Source organism: Pteropus vampyrus, unplaced genomic scaffold (assembly GCF_000151845.1).
Source record: "Pteropus vampyrus isolate Shadow unplaced genomic scaffold, Pvam_2.0 Scaffold328, whole genome shotgun sequence".
Taxonomy (NCBI): Eukaryota; Metazoa; Chordata; class Mammalia; order Chiroptera; family Pteropodidae; genus Pteropus; species Pteropus vampyrus.
The window spans coordinates 373,555-394,109 of record NW_011889109.1 but is presented as its reverse complement, the minus strand read 5'-3'; the positions used below and the strand labels follow the sequence as shown (position 1 = coordinate 394,109).

General features: G+C 35.4%; 1 protein-coding gene across 1 annotated transcript in view; it reads right to left on the bottom strand.

Annotated features, from left to right (window-relative positions):
• The window catches only part of LOC105304087 (zinc finger protein 26), an 86,112-nt gene extending 65,947 nt beyond the window's left edge, over nucleotides 1–20,165 (bottom strand). The window contains 5 exon segments of the mRNA XM_011378016.2: nucleotides 1,506–1,601; nucleotides 1,908–2,034; nucleotides 5,470–5,523; nucleotides 19,004–19,050; nucleotides 19,825–20,165. Coding sequence (XP_011376318.2) covers nucleotides 1,506–1,601; nucleotides 1,908–2,034; nucleotides 5,470–5,490 — 244 coding nt within the window. The 5' untranslated portion in view covers nucleotides 5,491–5,523; nucleotides 19,004–19,050; nucleotides 19,825–20,165.
• Between the last annotated feature and the right edge of the window lie 390 nt (nucleotides 20,166–20,555).

Below are 20,555 nucleotides of genomic sequence, written 5' to 3'. Positions count from 1 at the left end.
CATCACAATTGGAAGAAAAACTAAATTTTAATCAGAGGTTACTAAATATAAAGATGCATTTTTTTCTTCTCATCCAAGTTCATAGAGCCTCTAAATTCTAACTAAAGGAATCCAAAATTAGCAACCTCTGAGTTAGAGTGATCCTTTAAAAACATGATGTCACTCCTCTGCTCAAATCATCTCATTCTGAATAAAATGGCTTTACACCTACATTATTCAGAATAGAATTCAAATCCCATACCTAGGCTCACAAAATCCAGAACTATCTGCAGGTACACCCTCTCACTCATCTGTACCTAACACAAACATATATGCACTACTTTGCTGATCTCCTTTCACATAATTTGCTCTTTGCTCATTCTGCTCCAGCCACAATGGTACGAGCCAAAAAGCTCCTAACTCAAGGACTTTGTTCTTCCTGTTCCTTTTGCCTGAATCTCTTTTAACAAATATTAACATTACTTGTTCCCTCACTTCCTTCAGGTCTTGATTAAAATATCACCTCATCAGAGAGGCCTCTCTTGTCTCCCTCATAGCACTTATCAGCATCTGACATTATACATGTTTATTCCTTCTCTATCACCTTCTAGAATATAAGCTTCAGAAGAGCAGAGCTCTGAATGTTTTAATACTATCATCCCAGCACTTGGATCAATGCTTAGTACATACTTATGCTCAATAAGTACTCTTCTGGTTCTCTTCCTCTATCTCAAATCTCTTCTCTGCCACCTCCTCCCATAATGTGGGCACAGACTTTTCTGTTTTTCCCAACATTGTCTTTATAGACGGTGACTACAATTACTTTCAAGGCTCCATCTACTATTTCAGTATGGAATTTCAGTATGGATTAATTCCACTTCTGCATATTTAGCCCTTTCTGCTAAGCTCCCTGGCTGGTTCTTTTACTAGATTCTACTTTATAGATGTTATTTATGGCTATATTTTAGTACCATTTTTTGACTCCAAGTTCTTAATAGCTGCTATCATTAGCAAACTACAGCAACTGGCAGACTCCCTTGCACATTAGGAAATTAGGAAATCAAGAATGTTGGATAAAGGAAAAACGTACAACCAATTAATAAAAAAGTCACTAGCCAGTGGCTATAACAAAGGCCATTACTTGGAGAGAAGGAGCAGTGCAGATACACACATGCACGCATGCATACACTCACATGTATACTGTTTTGGTAGTGGTAGTAGAAAACATTTAGATGGGTGTAAGAGGAAGAAAAACTAGCAGGGAACTGAGTTAAATATGGGTACAAGTTTTCTTTAAAGGGGAAGTGAAGGTTACTTTCTACTTGAAATTTAACGATATATTGGAGAAGGGTAATAGAAAGAGTAGTGAGGGAAGGAATGTAACAAGTAATTTGTAAACTCATGCTAACAGGACTTTCCCACATGCTTAGGGTTTTGATGGGAGTTTCCAAGGCAAGACCTCAATGATATTGTTTCTTCACTGATCAGCTGAATTATTACCTGCAATGGCCTGCTTTGTCACTCACCTGAACACAGGCCTCTTGTCAGCTCTCTGCCAACCATCCAGGGCTCTTTCCCTTGTTCCAATAAAGAGATAACTTGAGGCTTAGGAATGTAAAGTCCTGCTCACAAGAAAAGATATGAAATATGATTATGCTGTGAATAAATCAGATCTAGAAATAAGACCCAGATCCTTGATGATCAAGGAAGAGATGCCACTACAGGAACAGCCAAAGAAAGGAGAAGCTTCAGCTATAGCCAATTAGAGCTGCCCATTTCCCACGCTTCCTTTTCATTTCAGCTCCAATCTTTGATTTGAGAATAAGAAGCAGAAATTCAGCTGGTAACTCAAAAAGCAGCTGAGAAATTCACCGTGGAAGAAACAGACATTCCAGAGAACTCTAAATTACTGGTACAGATGACCTTACCCATTGACACCAGATTGCTGTAGTTCTCCAACATCACCTCTCTGTATAAATCCCTCTGAGCTGGGTCCAGGCATTCCCACTCCTCCTGGGAGAAGTCTACAGCCACATCCCTGAACATCACTGATTCCTGAAACAATAAACATACATACACTTGTATAATAAAAGAAATATTTCAGAGACTATTATGCTTTTATTGTGGGGTAAAGTAAACAAGCAATTACACTGGTATCAATGAGAACCAGAATCTATGAATCTCAGAAATAGATAAAAAATAATCAGTTTACTTTATATTAAAAACAAATTCCCGACTTGGTCAATTATAAAGGTCTAGACAGTAGGAATAAGCATTCTAGAGTGTAGTCTCTAAGTACCATATTCAAATAAAAGAAACTAAGATTCTTTGGGAAAAGAGATGATTTCAAGATTGATAAGAAATTCAAAAGATGAATTTTTAACATTCTGTTATAACAGAAAACAAGAGCACTATCAGAGAACTGGAATCAGGGTAAAAGGACTAAGAACCAAGCTAAAGAGCCTCCCATTGGCCAAAAATGGTATAATTTAGAGGATCAAATGTAATGGATTGATCAGATCAAAAATGTTTAAATCCATAAGGCCATCAACAATACTGTATAAAAAACTACTGGCCACTTTTGTAGAATTTTAAGAAACCAACTCATTATTTAAAAAACTGGTATAAAAAGAGAAAGAATCAAACATTCTTTCCTATACAAACAGTCTTCGGTATGATCAAATAGTTGAGAATTTTTACATTACAGATAGTATTCCACCTAAAGAGGAATGATAGAATTAAAATATCATTTTGCAACTTTAATGAATTAATGAATCTAGATAATTGTCAATGGTGGCGAGGGAATAGGGAGCAGAAATTCAACTGCTTACAAAGAGAACCAGATATAATGTGCATCCTAATGATATCGCACATCGCCATTTATGAAATATTCGACACACACACACACACCCCCCCAGCTGAATCAGATCAAGCTTCTAGACCTAACCACCAATTTTCAGGAAACACTTAAATGATATCACAGAGATGCAATCAATAAATCCAAACAGTGAACAAATGAATCTGATTTTCTTTTTCTTTCTAACAACAAACTGCACAGGAAGAAAAGAGATGGATGGGGTACCTACGAATAAGAGATCTGAGAAACATATCAATCAACTGCTGTGCATAGTCCTTATTCGGATTCTAATTCAAATAAATTATTTAAAAACTAGAGAATTATGGAAATCCAAATACTAGATATTGATATTAACAAATTATTTTTAACTTTTTTAGATGTAATATGGCATAATCCTTATCTTTTAGCGATACATAGTAATTTGTATTTGTTTCAAAATAACTGTGTGGGAATGAGGGCTGGGGAGTGCACAGAAGAAACAGGTAGGTATATAAATGAAATAAGATGAATCTGAGTTGATAATTATTGAAGCTGAATGGTGAGTATATTGTAGTTAATAAGACTACTTCTCTGTGCCTGGAATTTATTATAATGAAGTTTTTAAAAGTGGGAAGGTAGAGAATAATTGCAATATAATATTGTGAAGGTCCTAATCATGTAATTTAAACAAAATTGTGTTATAGCTCAAGCAGAGAGTGTGAAATAGCGAACCTAAATTCACACATATCTTACAAAGAAATAACATTTAAAAATTGATTAATCATATGTAGGGAGCTAAAGCTCCCCAAATTCAAAAGAGTGCATGGATTATCTCGGGAGGCCTGCTTGCATAAAAAGGAAAAGGCTGGTTCTGTGGAATTCCAGGAAGAAGAAGATTAAGTATAGACAAAGGGAGTGTCGAAGGGAGTGTCGAAGGGAGTGTCAAAGGAAGTGTCGATTGTACCTCGATCTTCAGGATGTTACTTTTATTATGTTATCTTGGGATACACAAAGGAACTGATTATGTATAAAAAGAAGCATAAGAAATAAACTCGGAGAGACAGTTGTGAGTTCTGTTCTCCCTCCTGCACCCTGTCTGTCTTCTCTTTTTTCTCAGTCCCCGCTCCCCCATTCAGGTACCCGGTTTGACTTGGTCGGCTGGCTTCCAACAATCATACACATATACAATGGAATATTACTCAGCCTTAAGAAGAGGTGAAATACTGCTATTTGTGACAACATGGATGGACCTTGAGATAATCATGCTAAACGAAATAAGCCAGACAGAAAAAGTTGAAAACTACATGGTATCATTTATATGTGGGATAGAAATCTAAAAGCAACAAACAAACAGGACAAACAAGCAGAGACTCATGGACATGAACAACAGACTAGTGGTTGTCAGAGGGTAGGTGGAGAGGAGGAAGGGAGGAGGAAGATGGGGTAAAAGAGGCCATATATATGGTGACAGAAAGAAATCTAACTATGGGTGAACACACAATGCAATGTATATAATTGCCCTACTGTTGAATTGTATGCCTGAAACTTACTGTATTTCGTTAACCAATGTCACCATAATAAAAATAAAAATTAAATTTTAAAAAATTGATTAATCAAGAAATATCAATATAGGAATATTAACTTAAAATATAGATGAATTCCACTGTAAGTTGCTAAAAGAGATGAGGGTGTCTGCCTTTATGGGAGTAGGATGACGTGGTGGATCAGGGCCCTACTCTTAATACTCCTTGAATTTTTAACATGTAAAATTTTGACAAATACATTTTAAGAGTAATATTTCTGAAACAGCATGTGATCTAAGTTTCTCATAACTTTTAGTTCACTCTTTTGACTTATTGTTATAAGAATAACTTCCTATTATTACAAATTCTTTAATAATTGATTTCCTGATGCCAGAATTTTCTACAATATAGAATTACTGGACAAGATTTAGAAGGTTCTTCTGAGCTCTGACAGTATGAAACGGCTGAACTCACTGTAATCATTCATCATCTCCATCTTTATTTCTGAAATAAAGAAAACTGGTGATTCATGTCAAAATTCCTCATGACCCACACTTCCTGTTCAACCTCATAATGGACTCCTCTCCTGAATACCCTACACAGATTTGCGGAGATCTGTCTGTATCAGCTATCAAACCCACAATCCTCCAAGCCTCATAAGCTAGGAGATCTTGCAATAATCTACCATCTCTCACCTTATCTTACTGGAGAATAGTGATCTATAGCGATACTCTTGGCTTTTCCATGTTTGTTCCCAGCTAATCAACTTGTATCTTCATCTGAAACAAATCACTGTCCAGAGAGGACGAGTTCATTCTACAAATCTACTCTTGTTTCCTTTTCAGAGAATGCATTTCCTCTCCCTCATAGTCCCTGGCAGAGGTCTGAAAAAAGGGATACTCAATTATTTACTGAATGAAAATATTAATCCTGGGTCAAAAGAAGAGGGGAACTTAGGAATGATATAGGACTATCTGGCTAGAAAAAGAAATGGGAAAAGGATCCTGAAGGGGGCAATGATAGCCAGAAAGCCAGAAAGGAAAGCAAATGTTCACATGTCCCTTAAAAAAATTTTTTTTTTAATTCTTAAAAAGAACAATGTCAGGAAGGTAAGGAAAAAAATCAACTCACCTGGGCCATGACTTTCAGCATTGCAGATTATTAGTCCTCCTCAGGGCTGTTCTCCTGAAAAAGGATAGTGTTCTGAGAAGACAGGCCTGGGAAACCAAAGGAATGCTCTAGAAACCACATGAGCATTACAGCTCTCAGACTGACAAGGTAAAACTACCTCCACTTCTCTCGGTATTATGATGTAACTCTAGTTAGTAGAAGTATAGAATAAATCTTACTCCTTCCTCAATCCCAGAAACCCTAGACTTTAGCTGCAGCAAGATAGACCCTGGCTAGTGGATTCAAAGGAACACAGACTCAGATTTCCCTACCTTCACCCAAGCAACCCAAGTTCTTGCCTCAGCCAAGTGATTCAGGCGAGACCTTGCTCCATCTCAGTGATGTTGTTGCTCTGAACCCAAAACATAGCTGCTATGATTTGCCCTAAGCAGATCCCTCCTTTGCAGTCCTTAAGACCCCAAGCCAGATTCACCCAAATGGTACCCTCTGATCACAACTAAAGGCTTCCTTAAGTCTTTTCACTTCCCAAGTCCAAGAAAGTCAATCAACTTCCCCCATCAGACACCCATACTCACTCACACAGAAGCATCCTCATTCTTGCTCCCTTGCTTTTATTTTGTAAAAAAAAATTTTTAACTTTGCTTATGTGTTTTTGCCATGAAAAAGAGTCAAAATGTCAACTTTTCTAGCTTTTGAGTAAGATCTTTCTTACTTATACATATTTGTATAAACTCTTTTTAATGCTTACATTTGTTACACATAGTTAGCCAATTATTATTTTGTTTTGGTATAAGATTACTTATGAAAGACTATGATGAGTATCAATTATAATTTTATTTTTGTGAAAGAAATGAGTTATAAATACTACTTAATTTTTCCTCCAGAGGGAGCTACTCTAAGATGTACCAAAGTCACATGTGAATAATATAAAATACACCATTACTTTACATGCCACTTAAGAAAGAACTTAAAATACACCATTATTTTACATGCCACTTAAGAAAGAACCTATGTAAGATATAACTTGACTTCAGATATGTTGAAATGAGAAAAAAAAAGTGAGCCTTAGAACAAGTGACTATAGAATATATTTTGCCTACTCATTTAAGTGCTACTCATCATAAATGATACATGCTTGGAATTATTTGTAGCTCTATTTTGGTTCAGTGATCTGTTTATTCTTTTGACAGTATCACACTCTCTAGTTATAATTAAAAATGTTTTAATGTTTTAATGTCTTAATAAAATATCCCTCCACCACATACCTATTTGAATGGTCAAAATCCAGAACACCAACAACACTATATGCTGGCAAATAGCAACAGGAACTCTCAATTATTGCTAGTGGGAATGCAAAATGGTACAGCCACCTTGGAATACAGTTTGGAGGCTTCTTATAAAAACTAAATATACTCTTACCATATGATCCAGTGATTGTGCTCCTTGGTATTTACCCAAAGGAGTTGAGAAATTACGTCACATAAAAATCTGTGTATAGATGTTTATAGCAACTTTTATAATTGTCAAAACTTGGAAAAAAACAAAATGTTCCTCAGTGAATGGTTAAGTAAACTATGGTATATCTAGACAATGAAATATTCAGCATTAAAAAGAAAAACACTATGGAGCCATGAAAAGACATTATCAAGTGAAAGAAGCCAATATTAAAAGCTATATATTGTATGATTCCAACTATATGACATTCTTGGAAAGGCATAAATATGTAGACAGTAAAAATATTAGTGGTTGCTAGGGGTTGACAGAGGAAGGAAAGAAAGAATAAGTGAAATAGAGGATTTTTAGGGCAGTAAAACTACTCTATATGATACCATTACTTAGGAGAAGAATAGGTGAGCATAGTGGGAACTTCAACAAAGAGATGGAAAAAATAAAAAAGAACCAGTCAGAAATGAAAAATACAATAAATGAAATGAACAATACATTAAAGGGAATCAATAGCAGATTAGATGAAGCATAGAATCAAATCAATGATCTGGCAGGCAAGGTAGCAGAAAACATCCAATCAGAACATCAAAAAGAAAAAATAATAACAAAAAAATGGGATAGTTTAAGAGACCTCTAAGACAACATTAAGCATAACAACATTCACATCATAGGGATACCAGAAATAGAAGAAAGAAAGGAAGGGATTGAAAACCTATTTGAAGAAATAATGACTGATAACTTCCTTAACTTCGCGAAGGAAACAGACAAATCCAGAAAGCCTGGAGAGTCCCAAAACAAGTTGAACCCAAAGAGACCCACACCAATACACATCATAATTAAAATGCCAAAGGCTGAAGACAAAGAGAATCTTTTTTTTTTTTTTTACAGCAGAAAGTAAAAGCTTTATTAGAAAGGAAAGTACACTTCCAGACGTAGAAGTAGGCCTGAGCAAGAGAAGAGTGGCTCAAAAGGCCAAGAGATTCTTAAAAGCACCAAAAGGAAGGCAGTTAGTTAACTACAAGGGAGCTCGCAAAAGACTGTCATCTGATGTCTCAACAGAAACTTTGCAGGCTAGAAAGGATTATTCAAAATGATGAAAAACAAAGACGTACAACCAAGATTACCAAGCGAGGCTATCATTTAGAAAAGAAGATGTTAAGTTTCCCAGACAAAAAGCTAAAGGAGTTATCTCCACTAAAGCAGTATTACAAGAAATATTAAAGGGACTTCTTTAAGTAAATAAGGAAAAAAATATGAATGAGAAAATATAGGAAAGAAAAAATTCTCACTGAATAAAAGCAAACACTTAATAAAAGCAGTGGATTGACCAACTGTAAAGCTAGTGCGAAGGTTAAAAAATAAAAGATCATGTGTAACTACAACCATAAATTAAGGAATACAAACAGATGCAAACAAAAGGAGTAAAAATAAATGACAAAATGACAAAAACATAAATGTGGAGGGGGTGAGTTAATAGTGTGGTGACTTTAGAATGTGTTCAAAAGTAAGAGACCATCAACCTAAAACAGATGGCTATAAATGTAGTTTGGTGTAAATATATATATATATATATGTATATATATATATATATATATATATATATATATATATATATCTCACACACACACACGGAACCACATAGTAACCACAAACCAAATATCTACCAAAGATATAGAAGAAATAAAGAAAAAGAAATCCAAACACAACACTATAGAAAATCATCGACATACAAGAGAATGAGAGAAAAAAGGAACAGAGAACTACAAAATGATAAGAAAACAATTAATAAAATGGCAATAACTACATACCCATTGATAATTACTTTAAATGTAAATATACTAAATGCTCAACTCAAAGACACAGGGTGGCTGAATAGGAAAAAAACAAGACATATATATATGCTGCCTACAAGAGACCCACTTCAGATTGAAAGACACACACAGTAATGGGATGCAAAGAGATACTTCATATGAATGTAAACAAACAAAATATACTAACACAAGCGCTATAATAAGAAACATAGATGGGCATTTCAAAATGATAAAAAGATCAATCTAATAAGAGGATATAACTCTTGTAAACATCTATGCACCCAACAAAGGAACACCTAAATATATAAGGCAAATATTAAGAGAAGTAAAGGGAGAGATCGACAACAATAGTTATAGTAGGGGACTTTAACATCCTATTGACATCAGTGGATAGATCATCTTAACAGAATATCAACAAGTAAGGTTGGCTTTAAATGACTCATTAGACCAGATAGTCTTAATTTGTATTTTTAGAACATTTTAACCCAAAGCAGAATATACATTCTTTTCAAGTAAAAATGGAACATTTTCCAGGATAGACCATACATGCTAGGCCAGAAAACAAGTCTCAATAAATTTAAGAAGGCTGAAATCATATTAAGCATCTTCTCCAATCACAATGGTATAAAACTAGAAATCAATTACAAGAAGAAAACTGAATAACACAAACATGTGGAAGCTAAATAACATGCTACTAAACAATGAACAGATGAAAAATGAAATCAAGGAAGAAAGCAAAAGATATCTTGAGATAAATGAAAATAAAAACACAATGATGACCCCAAATCTGTGAGACACAGCCAAAGCAGTTCTAAAAGGGAAATTCGTAGCAATACAGGCCTACCACACACACACAAAAAAAACCTCAAACAATCTAACCCTACACCTAAAAGAACTAGAAAAAGAAAAACAAAGCCCACAGTAAGTAGCAGGAAGGAAATATGGATCAGATCAAAAGTAAAAGAAATAGAGTCTAAAAAAATAGAAAAGATCAATGAAAGCAAGAGCTAGTTCCATGAAAAGGTTAACAAAATTGTTAAACCTTTAGCCAAACTCATTAAGAAAAAAGGAGAGATGGCCCAAACAAATAAAATCAGAAACAAAAAATAGAGAAGAGGCAACCAACCCTATAGAAATACAAAGGTTATAAGAAAATACCACAAACAATTAATTATATGCCAACTAACTGTACAACATAGAAGAAATGGATAAATTCCTAGAAACAGTCTTCTAAGACTGAATCAGGAAGAAACAGAAAACCTAAACAAAGTGGTAACTGCTAACGAAATTGAACCAGTTATTTAAAAAAAAAAAAAAAAAAAAAACCTCTCAAAAGTTAGGGGCCAGATGGTTTCAAATACTCAAAGAAGAATTAACACCTATCTTTCTCAAACTCTTCCAAAAAACTAAAGAGGAAGGAAGGCTCCCAACTCATTTTATGAGGCCATCAATATCAAACCAGGCAAAGACCTTACAAAAAAGAAAATTACAGGCCAATATCTCTGATGAACGTAGATGTAAAAATCCTCAACAAAATATTACCAAACCAAATTCAGAAAACTAGAACAAATAATCCTAAAATTTATATGGGACCACAAAAGACTCTGAATAGCCAAAGAAATATTGAGAAAGATGAACACCTTTGGAGGTATCATGCTACTTGGTATCAAACTATACTACAAGGCTATAGTAATCAAAACAGCATGGTACTGGGATAAAAACAGACACACAGATAAATAGAAGAGAACAGAGAGCCCAGAAATCAATACACGCCAGTGTGCTCAATTAATTTATGACAAAGGAGGTAAAAATATACAATGAGTTAAAGACAGTCTCTTAAGTTAATAGTGTTGGGAAAACTGAACAGATATATGCAAAAAATAACACTAGACCACTTTTTTATTCCATATACAAGAATAAACTCAAAATAATTTAAAGAGTTTAATATAAGGCCCCAAATCAAAATTCTTAAAAGAAAACATAGGCAGTAAACTCTCTGACATAATTTTTAGCAATATTTTTTTGTATATGTCTCCTTGGGCAAGGGAAACAAAAGATAAAATAAATGAGACATCAAACTAAAAATTTCTTGTACAGTGAAGGAAATCATCAACAAAACAAAAAGACAACCTACTGAACAGAAGATATTCTCCAATGATACATCTGATAAGGAGAAAAAACCCAAAATATAGAAGGAACACATACAAATTAACACCAAAAAAAAAAAAAATTCCAATTAAAAAATGGGCAGAGGACCTGAATAGATACTTCTCCAAAGAGGACATACAGATGGCCAACGGACATATGAAAAGATGTACAATACCACAAATCAGGGAAATTCAAATTAAAACTATAATAAGATGTCACCTCATATCTGTTGGAATGGCTATCACCAATTAAAAAACAACAAATGTTGGTGAGGATGTGGAGAAAAGGGAACCCTCGTGCACTGTTGGTGAGACTGCAAATCAGTCCAATCACTATGAAAAAGTTTGGAGGTTCTTCAAAAAATTAAAAATAGAAACTACCTTATTCCCAGCAATCCAAAGAAAACCAAAACACTAATTCGAAAAGATATATGCACCCCTATGTTCACTGCAGTGCTATTTACAATAGCCAAGTAATGAAAGCCAAGTGCCTATCAATAGACAATAAGATAAAGAAGTTGTGGTACATATGTACGATGGAATATTATTCAGCCATAAAAAAGGAAATCTTACCATTTGCAATGACATGGATGGACCTAGAGGGTATTATGCTAAGTGAAATAAGTCAGACAGAGTATGACAAATACCATATGATTTCACTTATATGAATAATTTTTTTAAAAATTTAGTGACGAACAGAAACAAACTCAGAACAAATTGGTAGCTGCCAGATGGGAATAGGAGTTGAGGGGCTGGGTGGAAAAGGTGAAGGGATTAAGAAATACAAATTGGTTGCTATAAAAATAGACACAGGGATGTAAATTATAGCATAGGGAATACAGCTATGTATACTGTTAGATGAGTACTAGACTTATCGGGGTGATCACTCCATAGGTTATATAAATGTCTAACCACTATGTTGTACACCTGAAACTAATATAATATTGTATGTTAATTGTAATTGAAAAATTAAAAATTTTTTTTAATTTTAAAATATGCCCTGAGTCTCAGTTTAGGAGAAGTCCTGGAGAAAGAGAGCAAGACAAAAGCGGCCATGAAACCCTGCAGTCACCAGTGAAAATCTTGGCCATCTTATGCATCGTGCAAAAAGGAGCTGCTGGAAACTGATTTTGTGTCCTTGGTTCAATTCAACATCTGTTCCAGAGGTATTTCAGATTGTCGAGTGTATAAAAAAAGGCTGTCTTTGAGGGCATTTGAGATCTGGCTCCCTGGCATATGTCGTCATTTTGGGTCAAATAAATTCTTATAAAAATTTTAAAATATATAAAAATAAATAAAAGAAAGCTGTCTGAAAGACATTTTTGGAAAGCACTAACGTCCTCTGTATTCCTACCTCATAAGAAAAAGAGGAGACTCAAGTGCCACCAGGGTTCTAAGTGGAACGTAGTGAGAGTTCTTAGGAAAACTTTCTGTGTTCTCAGAATTTAGAAGGCACTAAGACTGGGGCCTAACTTCTGAGATAGAAATGAACCCCACAGTAGGAGCCCACCTGGGTCAGGATTTATTCCAAGGCTACCAAGAGGATTTCCAGTAGGAACCTTGACCTCTAGAGAAGGGCTCCCAGGGGGACTAATGCCCAAAGGGTGAATGTGGGAAACTGTAAGACACAGCCAGCTGAAGTAGAGCCATTGGCCTCTCCTCACAAAGAGTCAGATGTAAACATGCCCCAAGGCCAGGTAGAACCAGCATCAATACAATTAAGATTTTTTTTGGTCCCATATTCCCTCTTCCTTTCCCTGCTCCCAACCTCAAGAAGTTGAGAGTACCTAATGGGACAGAAAAGAAGTTCAGGAAAAGAAAAGAGAGAAGTAAGTAATCATCAAGGCTTTCTCAACTGCAAGTTTGTAGCTCAAGGAGCCAGGAGTTAAAAGTTTAAAAAAAGTTTAAGGTATTCATTAGTACAGTAAAGTGGACATCATTTATTATCTAATACTGACTGAAAACTCATCCATGGGCAGAAAATCAAATAGCCCACAGAGAAGCTTGAGAGCAGAAGTTATAGGAAAGAATAAAGCAACCGTTTTCTAGTTGTTTCCTATGGAGTACTATTTTTCTAATAGATTTGGAAAAAATGTTAAATAACACTACTGATAGTTCCTTCTTGATTTTACTGTGAAGGCTTCTAGTATTTCACCATTAGGCAGTAGGATAGTATGGGGGGGGGCACGGGGTTAACTTTTTAATACAGAAATTACCAAACATACACAAAGGTACAGTTTAAATAGTATAAAAGTCTCCACATACCCATTAGCTTCAACAATTATACAGTCATGGCCAATACTATTTTACCTAGACTCTAACACGAATTTTACATTAGCTTTATTTTTCAAAACAGCTTTATGGAGATATACTTCACATAACATATGTCACTCATTTAAAGTATGTAATTTGATGTTTCTTAGTATATCACCACAAAAGTTCTAATTTTAGAATATTTTTCATCTCCCCTAAAAGAAAACTCATTAACAGTAAATCACCATGTTCCTCTCTCCTCCCGCTCTACTTTCTGCCTGTTCAAGGCATTTCATATAAAGAGAATCATACAATGTGTGGCCTTTTATAAGAATCATACAATGTGTGGCCTTTTATAAGAATCATACAATGTGTGGCCTTTTATAAGAATCATACAATGTGTGGCCTTTTATAAGATTCTTTCACTTAGTAGGTTTTCTAGGTATGTCATTGTTATAGCATGTGTCAGAACATCATTCCTTTTAATTGGCAAATAGTATATCATTATACAGATATATCATTTTGTTTATCCATTTATAGATGAGCATTTGGATTACTTCCATTTTTTTTTTTTTGGCTATTGTGAATGCTACTAAGAACATTCATGTACAGGAGTTTGTGTGAATGTTTTCAGTTCTCTTGGGTATATATCTAGGAATGGAACTGCTAGGTCACATGGTAACAATGTTTAACTTTTGAAGAACTGCCAAACTGTTTTCTAAAGCAGTTGCACCATTTTACATCCAGCAATTTCTCCAAATCCTCACCAACAATTATTATTGTCTGTCTTTTTTATCATAGCCATTCTAGTAGGTATGTAGATACCTAATAGGTATCTCATTGTGGTTTTGATTTACATTTTCCTTATGACTAATGATGCTGAGTGAAGTTAGTTTTTAAGAACTCAATTCTTTAGAATGTTTTATAACTTTGATTATAGTCCATTACTTTCCCAAAGGCATTCCCATTCATGTTGGAATAGGCAATCACTCTATTTCCTAGTACGAAAAGGCAACTGAGGATGGCATAAATATTTGAGTGGCTAATGGGAAACAGGAACAACAGATCTTTGCAGTTTTGGGCCAAGAAAATGGACTGGGGAGGAAATTAAGAGAGAAAGATATTAGGTCCCAAAAAACTGGGGAGATTGATGCTCATCCTGACTTTTTCTTGAGTAAAGTCCAGGCTTTCAGTTAACTTTTCATCTTCATCATCAAATTATTTTAATTCAGAGTAACCCTGCTCCAAAACACTATCTGTATTCTAACTCTTCTACTCTTGTGCCTACTAATTTTTAGGTTAATAGAGTCATAAGAAAATAGTTACTAGCCTAGTCATCAAGTAACCACTGGAGTGTTCAATTACTATATCATGAAGCTAGTATTTAATAACTTCAGGTACCTGTCATGCTCCCAGTCCCTTTCTTGAGGAAAGAGGTGCTCACCTGAATGTAAAATTTCTTTTAAGTCTTGTTTTATCATTTAAAAAAGCAAATTTTGCTTTTTTGTTATTCCATAATATATGTTTATTGTGGAAATGTCTCACATTGAATTACTTCTTCAATTAATGCCTAATCCCTTGCACCCAATAATCTACCAAAGTATGAGAAAACTTTGAAAGTTAAAAAAATCACTTACCATAAGAAAACTACAGAAAACTACAGAAAACCTTAAAAAGAAAGCTTTTGAGCTCTGGCACTACTTAAAGTAGCCCAAATAATAACAGCATTTTTACCCAACATAAACTCTTGGGTATAACATAAGTCTCCTGTTTTTAAGTCTTTTATTCAGTTCCAAGAAGGAAATTTTAAAGACAGGAGAAAAGAAGAGAGGTTTCCTAGATAATATTATTAAATTATTATTAAAATAGTGAGGCTATTTTTTTTTTAACTCAAAGAACAGTTTTTATATTCACACTGAAAACCAGTCAGATTTGCTTCAGCCTCAGAGTGTATTTATGTAAAATTAAATTAATGCTGGCAGTGAACTGCGTTTTTTTTCTTTTTTTAAGTTTATTGGGGTAACATTGGTTAATACAATTATATAATTTTCAGGTGTACATTATAATTTGACATCTATATATTTTATTGTGTGATTGCCACCCAGAGTCCCGTTTCCTTCAGCTACTATATATATTTGATCCCCTTTACCCACTTCACCCTCCCCCAACTCCCTTATAGTGTGAGGCTATTTTCAAACATATCACAGGTGTTGTGCTAAAAAGACTCCTATTAAGGGTGTCCTAAAAGGGTCTCTCATTGGCTATGTAATAAAATTTATGCAACAACCAACCATGAATACATCCCCTCCTTCTCCTCCTTTTATTATGATGGAGTCATGACAATCATCAGTTAATTAAAACACTGGAAAATGCTTGAAGTCCATAATAACATGAGAGAGAAAAACAACTACACAAAAAAGAGGGTGAATAACGTTTTTTTCCCTGCCATAATTAGTGAGTCATTATACATGTTTTTACTTGTCCTATTATTTATATTTTCTCATCCTATTATTTACATTTATATATGATTTAATTAATGTGCTTGTTTCCATCTGTACAATCTGAAAAGTATAAACTAGGGAACTTCAAAAAAGCCAGCCTCATAAAAAAGAAACACTGTACAAACCAGGGAAGGACCCGTCATACTTGTGGCCTCACACAATAACCCAAGACAGAATGGGTATTCCACAGTTAGTACCGGCGGGCCCACACAGATCTAAGTAGACATAGAGTATGATAAAATAATAAATAAGCTGAATGTCCCAAAGAACTCACTGCATGTCAATCCATTATCACCTAGGAAATGAACATTTTATTAATATGTTAAACTCCTAATAATTATAAAGTGATATTAATTAGGAGGAGTTAAGTTTTTTAAGAAACACCACTAACCCAGGTCAATAATCTTCATGACAGCACGATGAGTTGTTAATGACATTGCAGGCCATGCAAAACTTAAAGCACACACAATGCCAATAAAAAAATGAGTTACAAAAATAAAAATCTATATTAAAAATATAGAACAAATATGAAAAGGAAGGCAGCATAATGATCACTGGCTCAGGTTTAAATGATCTCATATTGTGCAACCAAGTCCCAGGCACTAACGAAGAATTAATTGAGAACTCAGCCTTAAAGCTAGTCTGTTTTTGTTTTGTTTTTCTCAAATTTGATTTTGCAATTTGTGAACTATCTCCTTTTATTTACTTTAAGTTTTGCTCGAAGTTTTTTACTTTTATCGATCCCCAAAATAAACTTTTGGCTTTGTTAATTTTCTCTATTGTACATTCATTTTACGTTCCAATATACATAAATTTATATGAGCTCTTATTCTTATTATTTCCAATTTTTACTTTCTTTGGGTTTAATTGAGTATACTTTTCCTTAACTTCTTGAGATGAATACATAGATCATTAATTTTTCAGCATTCTTCTTTACTAGCATATACATTTACAACTATGTATTTTCTTCAGATTCAGCTTTACCAACACTCTACGTTTTGATATATTTTCATTATCATTCAAAATATTTTTAATTTCCATTGCAATTTCTTCTTTGACTCACCAGTTATTTACAAATATTACTTAAATCTCAAATGTTGCAATATTTCTCATTATGTTTTGTTATTGACTTATAGCTGAATTCTACTGTGGTCAGAAAACATACAGTATTATTTCAATCCTTTGGAATTTATTGAAATTCCTTTGATGGTACAGCATATGGTCAGTTTGGATAAATGTCTCATGTGCATCTGAAAATTACATATACTGTAGTTGTAAGGTACACTGTTCTACATATGTCAATTAGTCAAGTTTGTCAATCACATTGTTCAAATATATATAGTTTACCGAATTTATATTGATTGTTCTATCAGCTATTGAGAAAAGTGCTATAAATCCCCTACTATGATTATGATTTGTCTACAACTTCTTTTAGTTCTGTCAAATATATTTGAAGTCATTTTATGAAGGTATATACATTTGGAACTGTAATATCTTGCTGGTGAACTAACCTTTTTATTATGAACTATTGCTCTTTATCTCTAGTAAAGCTTCCTGTCGTAAAGTTTATTCTCATACAATGAAGTAAGGAGTATCAACTGATAACAACCATTTAGGAATACTGTCAGTGTATGTTAAAGCTGAATACATGCATAATCTATGACACGGAAATTTCACTCCTAGGGATACACCCAAGAAAAATGCATTCATATATGCACCAAAAGACACATACAGTTATGTTCATAGCAGCTTTGTTCATAATAGCCCCAATCTGAAAATAACTCAAATGCCAATCAATAATGGAATGGATAAATAAATTGTGGTATGTTCATGCAATGGAATTTTAAACAGTAATAATACATTTAAGTTTCATTAACTACAACTATATGAAGCAACATAGATGAACCTCATATATTCATACTACATAATATTACATAGTACATTCATGTTACATGACATTTAATGTTGAGCAAAAAAAGTGAAGCACAAAAGAGATATTGTATGATTCTATTTATATAAAAATTCAAGGACAAGAAAAATTAATCTATGGCTATAGAAAACAGAATACAGTTATATTTGGGAGAGATGGGCAGTGAGTAGATTGGACAAGAATTAGGCTTCTGGAATGCTAGTAATGTTCTATTTCCTGATCTGATTTGAGCTCTGGTTAAATATATGCTCACTTTATAAAATTCATCAAGACATATATTTTGATTTCTGTACTTCTGGGAAAGTATGTTATACTTTTAAAACCATATGTCAAAAAAAACCCCATATGTTAGCAGATTCATCAAAAATTAAAATGCCAAGTAACCAAGTATTAGAGAGAATACAGGATGACTGTGTTTATAAATTTTTGGTAGGAATTAACTGGTACAACCATATTGAAAATCAGTTTGAAAATATGTAGGAAATTTGAAGATACACACATGTTCTATGGCCCAGCAATTCCATTCATATGTTTATACCCTAGGAAAGCATCCACATGTGCACTGGGATACTTATAAAAATATGTTCCGAACAGTTCTTTCAAATGAGCTAAAAACTGGAAACAACCAATGTCCAAACAACAAGGGTGATTCTAGGAAATATAGTACAGCATAAGAAAAGCAAGACTTAAAATATTACACAGCACAATTTCATTTCTATAAAGTTAAAAGGGAATACTAAACTATATCATTTAAGGATGTGCGTAGATGTATGGTAAACTATTTTAAAAAAAACAATGATAACAAAATAATTACCACCAAAGTGAGGATAAAGGTTACCTGCAGAGGTAAAGAGACTAGGTTTTTTTCTGTTGGTAGGACTAACAGGTTTCTGGAGTGTTGATGCAAGTTTTTGCTGTATATTTCCCTTTATAGCTACTTCTTAAACCACATGTTTCTATTTTAAGCACTTCCAAATTTAAAAAAAACTGTATAATAGCTACCATTTTTTTAGTGAAAACATAAGGTAAATGCTATTAAGATTCCAATTTTGAAATAATGTATATTACACGTGCATAGGAAACTTGTTAAAAGGAAATATCAAAATATTGACTGGTTATGCTCTTTCTAACTTCCTATTGCTCAAATTCTTTAAAATAATCATGTTTGTGTGTGTGTGTGTGTGTGTGTGTGTGTGTGTGTGTGCGCACACGTATTTAAAAAGAAGCAAAAACTTAGTACACAGGAATAACTGAGCTATTTTCTAAATTAATATATGAACATTATGTAGAAGGAAATGAGGGTGTATACTGGAATCTGTGTCTCCACCTCTATGACTTCCCCATCATTTTCTTAAATGCAAATGTCTAGGAACCAGGTCACTTAATAAGTCTATGTTAAACAAGACCATCCAGTACAAAGAGAGCAAAAAGGAAACCCCAGCACACCTTGTATCTGGCTTGGTCCACAGCCATTCTTCCGTCTTCTGGGGACTCTTTAAGGAGAAGATGTGAGGAAGAGGAAAGGAATCATGAGATGCCAGATTTTTCTTATGGCTCAGATCCACGTCTACCACCCATGGGGAGGTCAGAGGAGTTTAAGCTGTCCTGAGCATTCCTTGTGTCAGGGGAAAAGTCCGCTGTCCAAGACCAAAATTTGTCCTGACATCACATATTAACCACTGGGACACACACACAGTCACCTTGGCACATCTACGGGCACCCTCCAACCGCACACACAGCGCCACAAAATTACATTATCACGTTCACACATCCTCACAGTCACGGACACCCAGTACGCTTAGTGCTGCTAACATTCATACAACCACAGTTACACACATGCAGCCCTCACAGAACACAGTCATAGCCACATAATCACATTCTCTACACCTCCCCTCCACCACAAAGCCACACGAAATTATAATGACACAGATAATCACGGTCCCATCACGGTGACTCAGTCACATCTACGCACACAGCGCCATCGTCACAATCGCACACCAACAATAACAGTGACACCTGTACACAGAGCTCCGCGCATGGTCACAGTCACAATGACACTCCTACCACAGGGACATACAATCACACCCTCACACAGAGCGCCGCAGTCACAACCGTTCACATGGAATTCTACACTTCTTACCCGCTCCACCAGCCCAACCAATTCACGCAGGCCCGAGACTCCGGACCCGCTCGTACCGCCCCTTCAGACCCTCAGGACGCACCTGAGGAGCAGAGTATTGTCCAGAAGACCAAGACTGCTCGCTCACCTTGCACTCTTCCCCTTCAGGCGAGGCCCAGGATCCCACAGGCAAGGGAAGGGGGTGGGGGTGGGAGACCTGTTCCCGCCGGGGACCTCTGGGAAATGTAGTCCCGAGCCTATCTGTTTGGACAAGATGGCGCCCAGCTCTCCGGGTTTCCCCTTACTCCACGGTCTGGGCCAATTCTATAGCCCTGCTCCTCTCTCGGAATCGCAGCCCGAAATCTTTGAGATTCAAACGTAGGCTCAGAGTGATGCTCCCAAACGAGGCAGATCTCACACCCTAGAGACAAGCTTCTTCCATAGACCCTGCCCATCTGGCGGAGTCATACGTTACCTGAGAAATAAAAAAAGATAGCCAGAGTCGCCTGGGAAGTTGATTAGAGCCGCAAGAACTTCTGGGAAATGTAGTCAAGAGCCGGAAAGGGTGAGGCGCCAGCCCAAGTGGAAGATTGGTTTAGCTGACTTCGACATTGCGCTTTCCCACAGGGATGAGGGGATCTGTGCCTGAGACTCTTCTAGGAATTATAGCCCACTCTGCTAATACTTCGGATTAACTCGCCATTTTGGCTTTCGTCAGCGGTTGAGTGTTGGCGGGGGATCAGCACTGCTCAAGAAGTGAAAACCTGGGAGTCTCAGGGCACAACTGCACCAGGGAAACTGAAGGAGAGTCGTCCCAAAGCCCAGAATGGAGCTGGTGGGGGCGGGTTGAGGGAGTTGGGAGGGGGAGGGGGAGGGGGC